Source organism: Cryptomeria japonica, chromosome 10, assembly GCF_030272615.1.
Source record: "Cryptomeria japonica chromosome 10, Sugi_1.0, whole genome shotgun sequence".
Classification (NCBI taxonomy): Eukaryota; Viridiplantae; Streptophyta; class Pinopsida; order Cupressales; family Cupressaceae; genus Cryptomeria; species Cryptomeria japonica.
The window spans coordinates 712,822,163-712,840,375 of NC_081414.1; the positions used below are offsets into that span (position 1 = coordinate 712,822,163).

The following is an 18,213-nucleotide window of genomic DNA, read 5'->3' on the forward strand; positions in this document are numbered from 1 at the left end:
ATCACTTGCAGCAAATTTGATAAAGGATTACTGCATTATTATAGACACCTTCGCTCATATACTACTTCTCTTACTGCAACTGCTTCGGTGCTCACAATTTTGTCACTTCTTACTTTGCTATACATATGTTGCTCTTACATTCCTCATCTTCTTCATTCACACACATCTTCTATATACATATATATACCAAAAAGCTCGTACACTGAGATAATATGTCGGCCAAGCACAAATGATTTACACAATAATATGCTTGCTCGAATCAACACATTATTCAAGACATGCTTCAACCAAAAATAGAATAAACAAGTTGGCCTATACCAGCCTCTTACACACTTCCTTCACAGACTTCATTTACTGAAACATACGCCTTAATAACCAGAACAAAACATGGGTCTACCGGACCCATAAACTTGAACCCATAAGCACAACCTCCAAGCACAACAACTCTCAACTCCAAAATAAAGCATTATGCAATAAAATCATTTAGATAGCAGTACAAAATGATGCATGATATGGCCAATACAATTAATATAACTAATATGACTAATATAACTAATACCGAAATTGGATACAAACCATAATAAGTAAAAAACAAGATTCTAGAGAAGAGGATCTTCCAGAAATGACTCCAGTAGATCATGTATGCCTTACTGCTTCATATCACATTCATACCTATCTTCCACAGTTGCTCAACCTACAATACCCAAACTGCTTAAGCCACATCTGGTCCTAACTGGATCATCGTGTTTGACATCAATGACAACATTCACACAAATCCAACACTTGTTTCATGAGCATCCTTTAGCCTTAATCTTTCCAAAATAGTCTTGTTTTCTATTCAAAAAAGGCATTATTTATGTTGAAGATCTTTAGGATTTTAATACATTGAACTAGCTACCATGGCAGGTTGTTAAATCCTAGTTTAATTTGAACAACAAATATAAATCTTTTATAATCTTTGTGGAATCTTTGGTATCACTGGATCTTATTATGACGATTTGTACACCAATTAATTGCAACTTTTTCAAGGATTGGTTATGGTCATCATCTCGCTCTTTCTTATTTTTTACCTTGAAAAAGACTTATCTACAATCGTTTCCTACTTTGCCCATGAAATCTTGCCTAAACATCAATGGAATTGCAAATCCAATGAAAATATTGGGCAAAATTTTTTGCTCAAATTTGGAAATCAAGAATTAATTTAGAAGCTCAATTAATGGATCAAGGAAGATACTACATTGTAAATTGCCTATTGGTGGCAAGTTGAAGTGTATTATAATCCAATCCACTAATTGTCCTTTTTGCCAAAAAATTGAAACTATGAGACACACTTTTTGGGGATGCCAATTTGTTAAGCAATAATGGAACTCTGTGTTTCACTATTTGCTTGCTATTTTGAATCACACTCCTAATTGGAAAGAATCCTTACTTGGTGTCAGGCTTCAAAATAATGTTATTGTTGATGGAGTTTGACATACTATCTTATTGCATGTGTTGGGGAGTCTGATGTAAAGCAGTCTTTAATAACCACAATTCTCATCAAGAATTTGCAGTTCTAAAACTTTACTTTGACATATTTTATTGTCTTACATCTCTTTTCTCTCAACTGCAAGCAAATTCTAGGAAGTGTTTGAAGATGGAACTTCAAATCCAACGTATCAAGGGTTAGATAGATCAACTGGCCAAGCATAAAATAGTTTGTATAGCTAAAGGTATTAAGCCTCTTTTGCAAAAGTGATTGCTTCTCCTTTATATTCTGCTGGTTATCTCATTCTTGGGTCACTACTCTTGTTATTTTGGAATTACCAATCATCTTTTGAGTTGCTGGGTTGTTTTGTTGGTGTTTTTTTAATAATTTTCATAGCTCAATCTCAATATTTGAGCTATTATATTGTACTTTCTTGGCCCAAACTGGTTGTTTCATATGTGTTGTTGTTTAGTTCAAGTTAGTTTATATGTGTTGTTCAACTATGACCTTAGTTTATATGGTATTGTTCATCTTATTTAGTTTGGTGACTGTCTTATTGTAATTTTTTTTACATTTTCTCAATTAAAAAAACCTCAGATTAGACTCTCTCTCTTTTTTTTTCCCATGCTTTGATTCTCGCCTTTTTATTTATATATTTGTTTTCTTATTTTTTTAATAAGACAAAATGACTTTTAGCTTTAGTTAGTCAATCTTAAGTTTGACTTTATTTTATTTAGTTTTTTTTTAAAAATAAACTTTCTTTTTAAGCTCACATACTATAAGCCTTTTATTTTGTTTTAGTTTTAAATTAAATATGTGCTTAAAAAAATACTTAAAATCATTCACTTTACCTTTATAATGTATTACTTTAAAATGATTTTTTTTCTTTAAATAATTACTTTTTCTTATTAGATTTATAATATGAAATTCTAAAAAATATTTGAACAAATTTTTTTATAATAATATTAATATATTTAATTATTAATACAATTTTTTTATTTTATTAAATTTTGAATTTTTTTTAAAAAATTGATAAATATATTAATTAAAATATTGACAAATCATACACATCTAATTTAATTATCAAATAGAATTTTAAAAATAATAAGGGTCATGATACTGCTTGCAGATTTTCTTATCCCTATCTTTTTGAGACCTCTATTTTGTTGTTTGTTTTACCCCATTATTATACTCTACCATCTTATTTTGATTGTTCGCATTAAGTGGCTCTTTGTACTCGGGATCTCTTGGAGTCATCTTTATAGAATTCTGGATCTCCTTCAATTGTGAATTAGTCTAATTAGCCTCATTTGTTGTGTCTTGGGGAGAGGAGACACCAACTCGATTTGGGGAGTGCCTCTTTATACCTTTTCCTTCCTCCATAATTTGCGTTGCTTTAGGGATCATTACCTTTGGCTTCCATCCAAATTTCATTTTAGCTTTTTGCATGCAATCTTCTACTCTATGGTTTCTACTTCCTGCTTCTACACTTTGAGCAGAAGAATTTATCTTCTTCTATTTCAATTGTTTGGGTCCAAATTTCCCCTTCAACCATTAGGGCAATCGTGCTTGGAATTTGCCCATGTGCTGCAATCTTGATTCTTGCATAAAGGTATGAATCTCCCTTGATAATATCCAAATCTATATCCATAATTGTGCTTAATGATCACCTTATCTTCTCAAGACATTCGCTAACCTAATATTCCATTGGGAGATTATATCTAGGAGAATCCATAATGACCTTTATCATAGGGTTTTAGGATAATTCGATTAAAATTCGGGTGCCATTTCTGAATGTACAAAGGATACTCTCCCATCCTTCACAAACTACCTTGTAGAATTCATTCGTTTCCTCTTGGGTTGAAAATATGACAATGAAGAATCCTTTGGGAAGGAATCTTAAGGTAAGTTTCATTTTTCATTTGTTTTGGATCCATTCCCATATTGTCTTCCTTTCCAATTTAGGTCCAATGATTCTGCAAATTATTGCCAATTCATTCATCAGTTCCACATCTTCATTGATCTCATTAGAAACATCTATAGTTTGACTCAAATTATGAGCCCCCACTTTCTAATTTTGTGTGTTTTTCTTCTTGCTTTGAAGAATCACCTTTTTTGGCTTTGCCCACTAGTCATTTTCTCATCAAAACTAATGTATTAGTAGTCACATAAAAATATTGTTACAACCCGCAAAGAAAAATGTTGAATTTTTAACACAAATAAAACCTAATTAAAAAAGGAAAAAGAGCTAAAATCCAGTCTAGATGTGTAGATTGTTTAGCGATGATGCCTTGGAGTTGGGCAGTTGTGCACTTGGATCAATAATGCTTGCCAAAATTGAATTCTGAGGTGGCAACATCTTGTGAATTTGTTTATTTTTGATCGAATTTAGATCGAGTTTCTCCAAGTTTAGTGATCTTCGTCTTTATGCAGATGTTTGGTATTGCGAGTTTTGTGAAGGTGTGCAAAGTATGCAAGCAAAGCCTTAATAGAGTAATATATTTAAATAATATATTATTATAATAAAATAATATAATTAAATATAATATAATATTATATAATTATATATTAGTTCATTTAAATATGTTATATAAAGTATGTCAAGAGATATCTTTCTCAAATGCTATATTTATCAATTTCTCACATAAAAGTGCAATAAATGCCTAACAAAATATCTCTAGACATATTTTATATATATTATTTTAAATATATGTATGCTAGTTGTTATGTACTTTCATTAGCAGTGACAAGATATATCTAAAAAAATCAATAATCATGAATCAACTCCTACAAATTCAAGATCAATTTAAATAGTTTCAAAACAATAACAATCTTCACTTATGTAAAATGTTAGAATCTAAATCCTGTTCAATTGAATGAACTTAATTACTTTTGTATTTTTATTCTCCTCAACTAACTAATAACTTATATGTTTTTTAAATTTACTAAATGCAAATTTCACAATTGCAAATACGAAAGGTCCAGCCTATAAAATAGGTGCCATTCAAGTGCCGCGGGCTTTCTTTGGTCTTTTTGGCGTAGATATGGATCGCTCTAAACGTTCTCCTCAAGGTTAAAAATTAAGATTTAATGTTTCAGTCATTGACATGTATAATTATTTTTCCCTCTTTCTTTTGAATCAACGTCTGAATATAGTTTTTACAGTTCATATTTTTCTTTGCAGGAGAGATTGTCCGTACATTAACAGAATTTCTTGAAGTTGCCATCAATTTTGTGGTTTATGTTCGGGGTATCTATCCTGCAGGTATTTGTTGAATAATTTTATGTTCAGTTTGAACTGTTTTTTCTCCTTATATGTGATTGATTGCTTAGGGAAGGGGAATAATTATCGATGATAATGATGACGACGATGATGATGCAGAGGCTTTTGAGAGAAGAAGGTATATGAATATTCCAGTGCAATGCGCTCGCCCCCCTATCCTCAGAGATTACATCCATTCGATTGTTCAGAGTCTCCAAACTTATATTGATAAGGTATACGTGCCTTCTCAATTTCTGTTGTATTAATAATACACATATTACTCATTTTTTTAATCCAGTTGATGGGAATGTGATCTAAAAATGTTGATGCAAAAGTAAAATTCAGTAGGAGCTGATCAATTATATTATAGTTTCAATTAATTTTTTTAATTCTTAAAAAGAATGCAAGGAAAATAACTGCCCTGCCCAAGAAGGTCCGTCCAGTTTAGTTGTCTATCGATATTGTGCTTTGCATGATGCCCTTCTGGCCTCTTTCTATTGTAAATGGTCGTGGTTTCTTATGTGCCATACATTCTTAAAAATTTGAAATCATTTCCAATTTTTTAAATTTGAAATCATTTCCAATTTTTTTTTTAAACCCTAATAGGTGAATCCAGGTAACATGATGTTCCATGGAGTTTTGGGGATGGGAACAGCTGGATGTGTTTCCAGTGCAGTCGTATTTTTAGGCCATTTTCTAGGGGATGGCAGGGGACGACTGTTAATAAAATAGGGGCATTTTAAACATATAGAGAAGTTTCCAATATGCATATCATAACAATGATAAAGTATTCATCATAGACATTAACACATAGCATGAGACTTGAATTGAAATTTCACAGGAAAATCGACAAACATTTTACCAAAACTCAAATGCTTTCATTCATCATTGCCAATAAACATATGTCATAAATATCCATAATAGCCATAAATATTAAACATCCATAACTATGAAATGACATAAACTCTAAACATTAAACGTAGAAGTCCATAATCAGCTGTCCATAATAATTTCAAGATAGAACTAAGAATATATATGGCTGTATATGATTAGCACATGGTAGGTCTAGGAGTCTAAATCAAAATCAGAGCTCAAGTCTGAGTCATTGTTACTATGAGGGGCTGCCTCAACCAATGGAACCCCAACCAATCCTCGAGGTGTCTTCTCCTCAACCTGCATAGCATCTTTGGGATTGACATCCCAACGTAAGGATGGAGTTTGATGATACTCAAGAGTCTGACAATCCTGTAGCTGCAATGCACTGTAATCTGTCGCTAACTTCTTCGATCGTCTAGAGATAAAGTGGTTCCTCTTGATTGGTTGGATGAAGCTATATGTGGACTAATTCCTCTCTGTAGTAGAGGAACTAGCAACTTGTGAAAGAAGACGAATGACAAGTACTCTCAGGTTCGGTGCATCCCTATGATGCCCCTTCCACCATCCATTAGGGTCAATTTGAGCTAATTTAGCTCTATCCAACCTCTCCTCTGGTCTGCTAAAGGTTGGACCACGAAGATTGACAAATGCAAGCCACTGTGTGCAAAGTTTGGTAGAATCATCTTTATTATACATTTTTGTAAGGGCCTTAAAGAAGCCATCTTTCACCTTTTCATCACTAGATGGAGCCACTCCCCCAGATCTCGGTGCATACCATTTGGAATTGAGAGCATAGGCTGCCATATCAAGCGGGTTACTCATAATGTTCCATTGTTGTGTCACAATGGGCCTAAGATGCTCCTCATAAAATCCAATAGTCCATGGGGCCGTGTGTTGATGGTGTTTTTACGCACTATGCAACACAAAATAAATACCAAAGGCACTCTATCCTCTCTTGATCAAAATCTCCTCGGATGCTAAATTATGTGATCGACCAAGATGACTCCAAGGTTTCTATTGTCAGGTCTTGGCTCAATGGTTGATGTGATTTGCTGGAATCACAAGGTGGACTTACGTTGGATCTTGAATGCTTGAATGTTGCTGGAACGTGGAAATTAACTTATCTTAGAAACAAATAGCAAAAGGAATTAAGGGTTGAGAAAGCTAGTCTAATCCTAAGAATGTAGGATCTAATTGTTGATTAGATGTGACCAAACCAAGCTTTGTTTCGCCATCAAGGAACAACTACACAAAACTGGTGCAATCTCCTAAGGATAAGCAAATGATTTTCATATCACCAATGCACATCAACCACACGAACAATGAGCATGAGGTAATAGAAGTTAAGCTTTCACACAAGTTCAGTTGACTACACATTGCAATTTGCAATCAACAAAATACAATTAGCATGAACATTAGGTACACCATTCATCAACAATGATATTTTCCATTCATATAACCAACTTTAAAGCAAATGAGAAGTAGAGACCATGCAACATGTTGAATTAACATAGAGAATTCACCATAACTTCAGTGAAAGCAGTATGTCTCTTACAGCAAGTTCCTGGCAACAATCTTTCCTTTCTCCTCCTACTCTAACTTCTACTCTTACTACTTGCTATCTAATGTCTATTATTGTTTGGTTGTTATCTATTCTCTATTACTCCACTATTCTTAACCTCTACAAATGAGAGATTTGAACCTTTTATAGTGCTCTCAATACAATTCAATGGTTCAGATTGATTCTCAAATCAATGACGAAGATTACATAATGAAAACCCTAATTAGGGTTGACCAATGAGAAAATTACATTTGATTTGACACGTCACATATTGAGTGAGAACCGATGAAATATGAGATTAGGTATCTTGGACTCTGTGCCTCCATAAGATGAGTCGGATACATTGCATTTGGACATCTTGACTTAGAATCCTCTAATTGGTGGAATGATGACTGGGATGCCACCTCAACTTGCATTGTAGACTCAATACTTCATCATATGCGTATGTAGTTGAGCAATATTTCTTAATACTCAGCATCTCCAAGCTTGGTGTGATGATGATGGCATCATCACAATCAAGTCAACCTTTTACCCTTGCTTGCCTATCTTGTCCTAATGTTGATTTGCCCTTGCTTTGATGAAGTGTTCCTTGTCTTGAGGTGATTGATTTCCCTTTGTCCTTTATGTCTTGAATGTCTTGGATTCCTCATGTCTCTATAATGCAATGAAAAGTTTGAAGGTATTATGCTCCTCTTGTTGTCATGCTAGCCTTGTGTTGCATCCCATTTTGATGTTGTAGGGTTCCTTGTGATGCTGATTCACTTGCTTCATTAGTGATTGCTCTTGCTAAACCCTTGATGTTGCTGGATTCACCACCTTCACTTGATGTATGGCAATATTGTATTGATGTTTTTATCTTGAAGTTATATTTTCTATAGCTTGGTAGAGTTGACGCTATGATGCTCTTGAATGCCTTGGTAGACTTGATGTTACCTCTAGCATGAATATGCTAGCTTCTTCATGAGTTCGATTTATATCCTAAAGTTATGATGCTTGAGTCTTCATCTTGATGTTGACTCTTTGATATCGCTGATTGCCCACTTCAAGCATTTGAGGTTTTTATGTTGTTGATTCACCTCCTTGTGTAGTTAAAATCAGCAATGCTAGTTTTCTTACCTCATTGTGGACCACTGGTTATCATCAAGGATTTTTTGCTTCACAATTCTTCCCTCTAGTGTGCTTGCCTCATGCCATCTAACACACTTTGCATTGACCACCATGGATTGTAGACCCTCTTGGGCCTCAAGCATCCTCTCTAACAAAATAAAGTAGTTGGCATATCTAGTCTCCACAGGTTTGAGGAATTCCTTCCTCGAAAATGTCCTAAACAATGCAAGTGAAGTGTGATGGTTGCAAATGAATGTTTGCACATCTCTAGCCTCTAAAACCATTGCTTTCACCCAATCAATTTTCCCAATGTCCTTCAAGATATTGTTCAATGCATGCACACAACATGGGGTCCAAAAAATGTGTTTATAAGCACTCTCCACCATCAATCTAGCTAACTTACACACATAGGCTGAATCAGTCACTATTTGCGCAACATTAGAGGCTCCAACCTCTTCTATGTCCTCTCTCAAAATCTGGAATTGGAAGACTGCATCCTTCCTTTTTCTTGAACAATATATAGCTCTAAGAAAATAAGAGCCTATAGTGCTAGTGACATAAGATTGATGAGTGGCTGATGTTTGATATCGGTCTAGCCATCCATGATTATGGTGCATCCATCCCTCATCCATGTTTGTCTCATATCCTCCATCAAAATAGTCACCTTGGAGTACTCACTATCAAGAAGGGTGGTGTGTAGCTTAGTTTCTCCAAGTGGAACAAATGAGGGACCAAAAACTATGAGATCTTTGAACATTTGTTTAAAATATGATGAATGTGAGACATGGAATGGTGTAGCATGAGCATAAATAAACTTAGCAATAGAGGCTTCATCCTTATCTCGTGCTTGTGTGTTAAACAAATCAACAACATTAGTTTCTCTCTTAGTCTTCTTTGTCTTTCTTCTAGTAGAAGTGGCACCCTCTCCCCCATGAGCAGCATCATCTATTGACACACTAGGCTGCAAATTCTCCATTGAAGCCCCTTTATGTTGATGTGTTTTTTACGCACATGCGAACATAGGAAAAAATACTCAAACGTATCTTATCCTCTCTTGAATAAAGCTTCTTAAATGCTGAAGATTGGCTTAAGGATCACTTGAGACAACTCCAAGGTTCATAAATGTCAGGTCTTGACCTGTGGATAAGCACAATTGGTTGATGTGATTGCTGGTATCACAAAGGGACTTATGTTGAATTGTTGAACACTTGAATCGTTGGAACTTGATCATATGATGTTGCAATCTTGTGATGCTTTTTGATCCTAAACTAACTTGAGTTGAAAAAAAGGACAAAAGATGAAGGGTTGAGAGAGTCTATTCTAAGACGTAGAATGTTAGAAGATGAATGAATGATTAGATGGAATCCTACTAGGTGAGGTCTCACCATTAGCTTGAACAATTTGACACAAGCTTAGTGCAATCTTCTAAGGACATTTCAAAGATGTTCAAATCATTACCATCAAACATTACTCACCATTCAAGTCAATGCATAAGCAATGGATGCATAACAATTTGAAGTTAAGCTCAGATCATTCCAGTTGACCATGCAAGGCACCCTTACAATCAACAAGAGGCTAGTGGTATGGACTAAATGGATTCCACACAAATACATTCAACAAATTCCTCCATTCAATCTAATCGACATGAAAATAAATTGAGAAGTAAAGACCATGCAAGTTGTTGAAGTAACAAATCAAATTCACCATAACCTCAATGAAACCAATTGTTCTTTACAACAAGGCTTTGACAACGATCTTTGCCTTCTCCTAGTCTAACTTCTATTCTAATTGCTGTCTGCTATTGAACTATTCTCTATTCTATTCACTAACTATTATCCTTTACAAATGGATAGCTTGAGCCTTTTATAATGCTCTCAATACAATTCAACGACTCAGATCAATTTGAGATCAATGGCTGAGATTTTACAATGAAAACCCTAATTAGGGTTTGTTACAACAAACTCAATTCGGGCCAATGAAATAATTACACACTTTGTCATGACCAATAGATAATAAGGGTAGGTGCCTCGAAATTTGTGCCTTCATGTATGAGTCAAGTTCATTGCATCTAGACGTGTTGATGTGGAACTTCTCTGATTGGTGAATGATGACTGGGTTGATGACTAGGATTCCACCTTTAACTTGCACTTGTAGGCTTGGTAGATGATCATGAAGGAATATTTCTTGATACTCAACATTATCCAGCTTCAGCAAAGATGATGATGATCTTCTAACTTTGATTAACTCTTCTGAAAGTATCCTCTTGAATGCTTCCATCATGGAAGTGCAAGGTATAGATCTTGGTTTTGAGATATTGATGTGCCTTAGAACAAACTCTTGATGTCACCACTGCTTCTCTTCTTTGGAATTATCTCTCTGTGACTCTCTGGTGCTTTGAGAGTTGAGATTCCTCTTGGGCATTCTATGCTTGTAAACAAAGTTTTCTTCCTTGCATGGTGATGTAGATCTTACAATCTTCCTCCTTTTGCTTTGCAATCACCATCCTCTCTCATCTGCAAAACAAAACAAACATGATATCAAATACATAATATATAACCTTGATAGTTCTTCTAACTGGATATATCCCTTGATTTTATGTGTTTTGCAGGTTTGATAAGAGGATTTAGAGAGAATTCGCCTTCATGAAGGAGCACTTGAAGTTGTTTTTCGCTCCTAGAGAGGAGCTCTTGAAGTTCGCTCCAACACTGATGCTCATGAAGTTACCCTTAAATTTGCTTCACATGAAGTGATCTTTGAACTTTCACCTTTCATCTTCTCAACTCAAAATGACTCTTTCCAAACATCAAATCAGTTCAAGGTTGTGGTCTTGTGATCAATCTTGCAAATTCGCCTTCAATTAGGAACACACGGAGTAGAGTCCACTCCATAAATTTTCACTTGAAATTCGCTCTTGAAGCTCAGAACATGAGGTTCACTCCCCTTTGTCCATTCATGAAGTTCACTCATGTACCTTGATTCTTGAAGTTCGCTCATGTAGGTTGATTCTTGAAGTTCGCTCATGTAGGCTAATTCATCTACCTCAATTCTTGAAGTTCGCTCATGTAGGCTGATTCCTGAAGTTCGCTCATGTAGGTTGATTCTTGAAGTTTGTTCATGTAGGCTGATTCCTAAAGTTTGCTCATCTACCTCAATTCTTGAAGTTCACTCATGTAGGCTAATTCATCTACCTCAATTCTTGAAGTTCGCTCATATACCTTGAATTTTGATGTTCGCTCATCTACCTTGATCTGTGAAGTTCGCTCATGTAGCTTGATTTGTGAAGTTCGCTCATGTTGTTTGATTCTTGAAGTTCGCTCATGTTGTTTGATTCTTGAAGTTCGCTTATGTACCTTGATTCTTGAAGTTCGCTCATGTACCTTGATTCCTAAAGTTCACTCATGTACCTTGATTCTTGAAGTTCGCTCTTAGGTGTTTGAAGATGAAGTTTGCTCCAAATTGAATCAACTCAAGGTAAATGCTCTCAAATCTCCTTCACTCCTCTACTTCCAACATGAATTTCGCTCTCCTCCTTCAAATCATGAAGTTCGCTCATCCTGCTCAGTTTGTGAAGTTCGCTCATCCTGCGCAATTTGTGAAATTCGCTCATCCTGCTTAGTTTGTGAAGTGAAAACCAAAATGAACCCTTCCTTCGTTACTTTATTGTTTTACCAATTCAATCCTTAGGTTTCTCAAGCTTAATACCATGTCAAACTTTCCCTATGAAGACCTAATGTAGAATTCGCTCCTATCAATGAACTCATGAAGTAAACTTTGCTCCATAGAAGAGGTGATCTCAAATCAAAACCATGTTCACTATCTTCATTCAAATGCTCTAATTCACATTCAAATAAGGCTTTTAAGGGAATTCGCTCCAAGGGTTATGGTCATGAAGTACTCTCTTGAGGGTATGCTCATGAAGTGAAGGTTCCAACTTACTCATTTCACACCTCACAAAAGGCTATCCACCTGACTCTTGGCTTTTTGACCACCTATACCTCTCTAATGCAAAGGCTAATAGCTAAGGACTCTAACACTATCCTAGAAAGCAGAAAAAAAGTGGGGGTCCCCATTTGCAATGGGGCGATGTGTGAATACCTCACAACACTTTACTTAATGCTTCCCCCTCCATATGCAATCTAGTTGCCTCAATTTTCTTAGCTTGAGTTATTTTTTTGCAACCTTTCACCTCTTGACCACTTATTCACAAAAGATGGCAATAGAGTCTAGTATAGCTGCCCCTATATTGTTTGTGGCACAAATGACACTTCTTTACTGTACTATTTTTTCCCCTTATCTTTGTCAACTCTTTTAGCAAATTGTAATAGAGTTTTTTTTTGGGTTGAATGGGCCTTTTGCATAGGTTTTGAGGATTTGGGAAGGGTGTTCAAATGGGTTTGAGGTTGAACTTGCCACCCCTCCTACATTCACACTTCTTGAAGACCCCCCAATGGCTACCCCACTTCTAGCTCTAGTTCTTTGAGTTCTTTCTTCAATTTCAACTTCATAAATCTCACTATCACTACCCCCACTACTACTCTCATAGCTGCTCATGATTTTATTGCATAAGAATGTCAAAGAGAGCTGCAAGTTAAAAAATAAACAAAATAAACCCACAATGCCCTCCCTTTTTGTTTAAAAACTTGAAAAAAACCTGAAAAAATCTAAAACAAATTGCATAAACAAATGCAAAATAAGAAATTTACCTCTAGTGAAGTAGATTTGATGCCCTAACCTCCTCTTTCACCTGTTGTTCACTCCTTTACCAGCTGCTCCTCTTCTTGCTGCTCTTCTCCCCCTTTGCAAATGTCAAAATGAATGTCCTTTTCTTCTTTTTGTTTGTTTTACGTTCTAGATTTGGGTTTCTAATTTTTTAATGTTGATTGGGGGTCTTTGTGAGGCTGGACAGATCTTTTATGCAATTTAAAAATGTGTTTTTTTAAGTTGTGCATTCAAAAAATTTCTGGGCCATAGGGGATGGCCAGAAGTCCCGCTTTTGGCCGTCCCCTACGGCCTAGAAACGTCCAGAAATGTCCCCTGTCCCTGCAAGAAACGCCCCCTCCAATTTTTCATGAATGGAAAATGCATAGGAAATGGGAAAAAAACGTCCCCACGTCCCTGTTCCATCCCCGGTATGGGCATGGGGGTACCAAGCCCGGGGACTCGTCTCCGTGGAACATAGAGATAAAGTGAAATGAGGAGAACATTTCATGACTTTTTTTGTGGATCAAACAAAGTAGGAGAACCCAATAGTGAAGTCAATTCAAAGCTTACATATCAGGATATAATGTCTAGGGGAGGCTAACATTTGTCATCCTTTATTTTTCCACTTTTTCTCAGTTATAGGGTATTCCTACTCTTGGAATTCTTTCTGGGTTGGGCTGGAAGCTGTGATCAATTATTTAAGTAAGTTTTCTATTGGTTTAGGGCCTAGCTGACCACTTCTTGTAACTTGGTACCTACATATCGAGTTCAAGTTTAAAATCCAAAATCCAAATATTTTCTTTCATCATGATGATGGACCACAAAAATTGGCCCAAACATTGATTCTACAAAAATCTCTGTTTGCAGTTTGTTCCATAAAACTTCAACAATTTATGGACTTTGGAAGCTTGAAGTCTATAATACTTGAGACTCTTCAAAGCACATTGCCAGTTTGAGGGATTCCCACCTTTCTATATGCTGTCTGGACTCTGGATTATGCTTTTGCTGAAGTGAAATTTAGTCTCAATATCCTTAAACACTTAAACTCCATCCCGATTTCTTGCAAAGGTTTTAGCTTCAAGGAGTTCTCCATTATCCATTTGGATGTAAATGAAGGTTTGGTTTACCTCAATAATTTTTTTGTGAATATAATTAAAACTGGGCTGGTTCAAATAAGACCGTTTGTGTTTGGTAAATGTTAAGAGCCAACCTGTCCATGTGTCATTAAAGGTCTGCAAAACGATGTGCTTTTTGGGACCAGGAGATGATATGATCTAATAGATTCCTGCATTCCATATTGGGGATTTTAACTTTTCCTCTACCTTATAAAAACAGATCTTTATCATTAGGTTTCAAAAGATGCATACAACAGTTAGTGAAGCAAGAAAAAGAAAAGCGATACCAGAATGATATCATGTTACTCCAAGCATCTGTTAGATTATACAAATGCCTAGGTTATATAATATATATGTTTGTTTCACTCTATATTTTTGCAAGGTTCCACCAAGTTTCTTGGAGTATTGGATGGGATAGTGGGAAAAATTTAGGATTTTTGTGAAGTTCTCTCCCTGCCCAGATCTTAGGGAATAGCACAAGAAACGGCCATACAAAACAATACATTTAGGGACAAGTTGCCAGAAACACACATGGATGCATGCACTAATGCACACTATATGTTAACAGTTTAACCCAAGAAAGAATGCTAAGTGCAGAGGAAAGAAGCTTTTGAAAGCTATAACCAATTTTCCTGAATGATCATGATGCCTAATCCATCAATATGCATGAATATAAGTTTAAACAAAGAGTAAACTATAACCTTATGTATTAGGCTTTGCACACTTCTGAAACAAGTAAACTATTTAAAAAGCTATCAGTAAGAATCTCACTGTCTTATATTTCATAATCACTGGACTGGTGGACAATGATTCATTGGAGGTTTTGATGTTACTGGATGACATGATATTCATCTTGAAGAAGATCCTCTTATGCGCTTTGCAGGGGAAGCTTCTGATAGCTCTAAGTCATAAAGTGCAGAATCCAAGTCAGGATCTTCCATATTTAAGTTTCTAACTTTTGTTGTCCTTGCTGAATACTATTAGAAAAATATTAAAATAATCATTAGAAGATAAGGCTTACAGTTGTAATAAAGTCACCTTAGTGACAAGTGTTTTTTCCTACTTTTTAGTTAACAATTTTTAGTGTTCAGTGAGTCATGTCATGTTTATCCTTTTGCATGGTTTCATCTTCCATTCTCTATATAAGGAGATGATCCTCTTTGTAACCAGTATCCTATTATTTAATAGAATATTAAAATATTGTTTTCTATTAGTTTGTACAATATGGTATCAGAGCAAGTAATTACATGAAAATAAACTTGTTTGTGAGGGTTTCAACAGGGAGATTCGTGAACAGGTTCATCAACAAAAATCACAAAGTTTTTTTCGCGAGTTAAAATCACAAGGTGTTTCGTATGCAAATTGTTTTGCTGTTTTTATTGTTTTGTAGGAGATCGTGCTTACTTGTGCTTGAGGGATCTTTGAAAAATTGGGGATTATTTTCTTTATAAATTGCGACCATTTTTCCACGTGCCACAGCAGGTGAAACTGTGCCAAGGAAAATCACAGGATTTTTAATCAACAAATCACAACGAGTTTTTTAATTAAAAAAATTGTGACTTGCGGAATCATGCTTGGTTTTGTTAGCAAATGGTGACCAGTAAAAATAATGTGTATTTATTTATAGGTTTTGTGTAGGTTGTGCCTAGCAGGTTTGACGGCTAGAGATATTGGGTATAGAACAACGTGCTTATTATTCTGTGGCTGCAATTTTTTTTAATATATTATTCCTGTGGCCAGGGCTTATCAAATCTGCAACCAAGGCACACGAGTATGTGGATTATTACTAGTTTATTTATGATTTTGTGCTATGTCTATGGTTTTAGAAGCTAGGGCATGAAGTTCCATATTTTGTTTTTGTTGGACTGTTTATGGAACATTTTCTATCAAGGGTTTTGTGAACTGTTTGGTGCCTCACATTAGCCTCATGTGCAAAAATTTTTGTGGGCAAGTTGGGTTTTGATCTATATGGTCACTACAATGGTTGAGACAAGAGGTCCTATTGCAATGATGAAACAAAGATGGAGCAAACTTAGAAGGTTAACAACCATGCTGTTTGCCTATGGATATCATGAAGAAAAATGTGTTGAGGTACATCATGAAGCTAATGCCGACATTCTCTGTCGCCATGTTGAAGATCCTCTTGTGCATTGCCAAGAGATCTTGGAAGGATTACTATGCCAAGATGAGTGATGAATTGTATATATTTTAAGAAGTCCACACTTTGACGATAGGAAGGAATCCAGTATGGATAAAACTTAGAATGGTTGTTTGCTAACTGGCTTGGGAGTCTGTGGATCTTGGGAATCATACCCTTCCAAGGGCTAATGGACAACTTGGTGGAGCTTTGCAATAGCCCAGCATGGATTGTTGTCCAATGGTTTGAAAGACTTGTGATTTGGGAGTTCAGGGAGGTGGTAATCTAGGAACTAGGAAATTCAGCTTGGGAGGTACACCTTTACAAAGGTTCAAGGGAGCTTGATGGAGTTCTACTTAGTGGATGGTCTGTTTTCAAAGAAAAGCTTTTTAAGAATGGCAAATTCATGGTTCAGTGTGTTTTAAGTTTGATATGTTTTGTTTCTAGTGAAGTAAGCGTTAAGTGGGGGTATTAGAATAATATTAAATAATTATTAGAAGATAAGGCTTACAGTTGTAATAAGGTCAACTTAGTGACAAGCATTTTTCTCTCTTTTTTAGCTCACTATTTTTAGTGTTGGGTGAGTCATGTCCTATTTATCCTTTTGCATGGTTTCATCCTCCATTCTCTATACAAGGAGATAAGCCTCTTTGTAATTTGTATCCTGTTATTTAATAGAATATTAAATATCACATTCTATTTTTTTATACAATAAATACCCACTCTTCATACAACAGGCAAGGCAAATAGTTTTAGTTTAATGCACAAATACCAAATTCTTTCCTATTAGAACCTGCCCGTTACGCTTAATTTTCCTTCAGTTTAACTATTCTGGCCTCTTTTGAGCACCTATCTGACAGAATCTGAAGGTATGCTCTTGTTTTTATGGACAAATTCACCTATTATCCCTTTCGCCAAATTGGACTGTGGAGGTTTCTTGTTGGCTTAGAATGATTCACTAAATCAAGCCAATCTAATATAGGTAACTATATGATAACCTATAGTTGTTTGTATTCAGTAGTTGTCTTTTTGATGGAATACATAAAAAATATCTAATACAACAATTTCCAGAAAGGCACGTAAGCTTTTCTTACTCCCTTTCCTCCAGACCTTGGGTCTCTACACCTAGTGCAGGACAAATTTTTTCAATCTAAGAAAGCATTCCATCTGAACCAATACAAAAATGATCTCCATTTAATTCACATTTTTAGCAATCAAGTGAGGAGACAGTAAAAGTTTCTACTTCCTTTGCTATCAAAGAGCTTGCAACTTGTGAAATAACTCAAATGGAAAGTGTAATGTCCCCAATTTTAGCCGCTAGGCTAATAGGAGGTATAAGGAGGGATTAATTAAATTAATTTCTTATAAAGTCATTAAAAAAAATAATTTATTAAAAAATTCACTTTATATTTAATTAATTTAATTAAAAGTGACTAAAGTTTAAAAATAAAATATTAATTAAATAGTCACTTGTTAAAAATAAATGAAGTATACCTACCCCCTTCTAGAAGGTGTCTCATGACGGGTTATGGAAAAAGGTTAAATAGAAGAGGGTAAGAGAAGGAAAGCAGATTGGATTTGGGATTGAAGAATTAATTGGTTTTGTAGAACCTAGCTGGTGTCTTCAGACTAAAGATCCTTGGGAACGGAAACTCCTATTGATCGCATAACTGAGAGAGTGAAAGATCTCTCGAGGGGTTGCATAGAGGAGGTGACACCTCAGTCATCTCAATTGGGTTTATTGAAGATTCAGATCAGTTTGATAGTGGTTGTGCTTCAGACTTTCAGATTTGGAGACCACCTTGTTCAATGTATTCAATGTATTCTACATCGGCAATATTCATTCTAGAACCTTGGCAATACCTATTGGCGATTCAAAGAAGAGTTTGGAACAAATTGAAGAACTTATTAGCCTGCTGTTAACAGAGGTTGCAGACCATTGGTATTCATGTTTCCATTCATATCTTCTCATTTATGCCTTGATTT

At 35.4% G+C, this 18,213-nt stretch overlaps 1 protein-coding gene across 1 annotated transcript in view; it reads left to right on the forward strand.

Annotated features, from left to right (window-relative positions):
- Window positions 1-4,390: 4,390 nt before the first annotated feature.
- LOC131029317 (DNA polymerase zeta processivity subunit) overlaps window positions 4,391-18,213 on the forward strand; it is a 73,858-nt gene continuing 60,035 nt past the window's right edge. Inside the window, exons 1-3 of the mRNA XM_057959761.2 lie at window positions 4,391-4,540; window positions 4,653-4,733; window positions 4,851-4,963. Coding sequence (XP_057815744.1) covers window positions 4,513-4,540; window positions 4,653-4,733; window positions 4,851-4,963 — 222 coding nt within the window. The 5' untranslated portion in view covers window positions 4,391-4,512. The remainder of the gene's footprint in view (window positions 4,541-4,652; window positions 4,734-4,850; window positions 4,964-18,213) is intronic.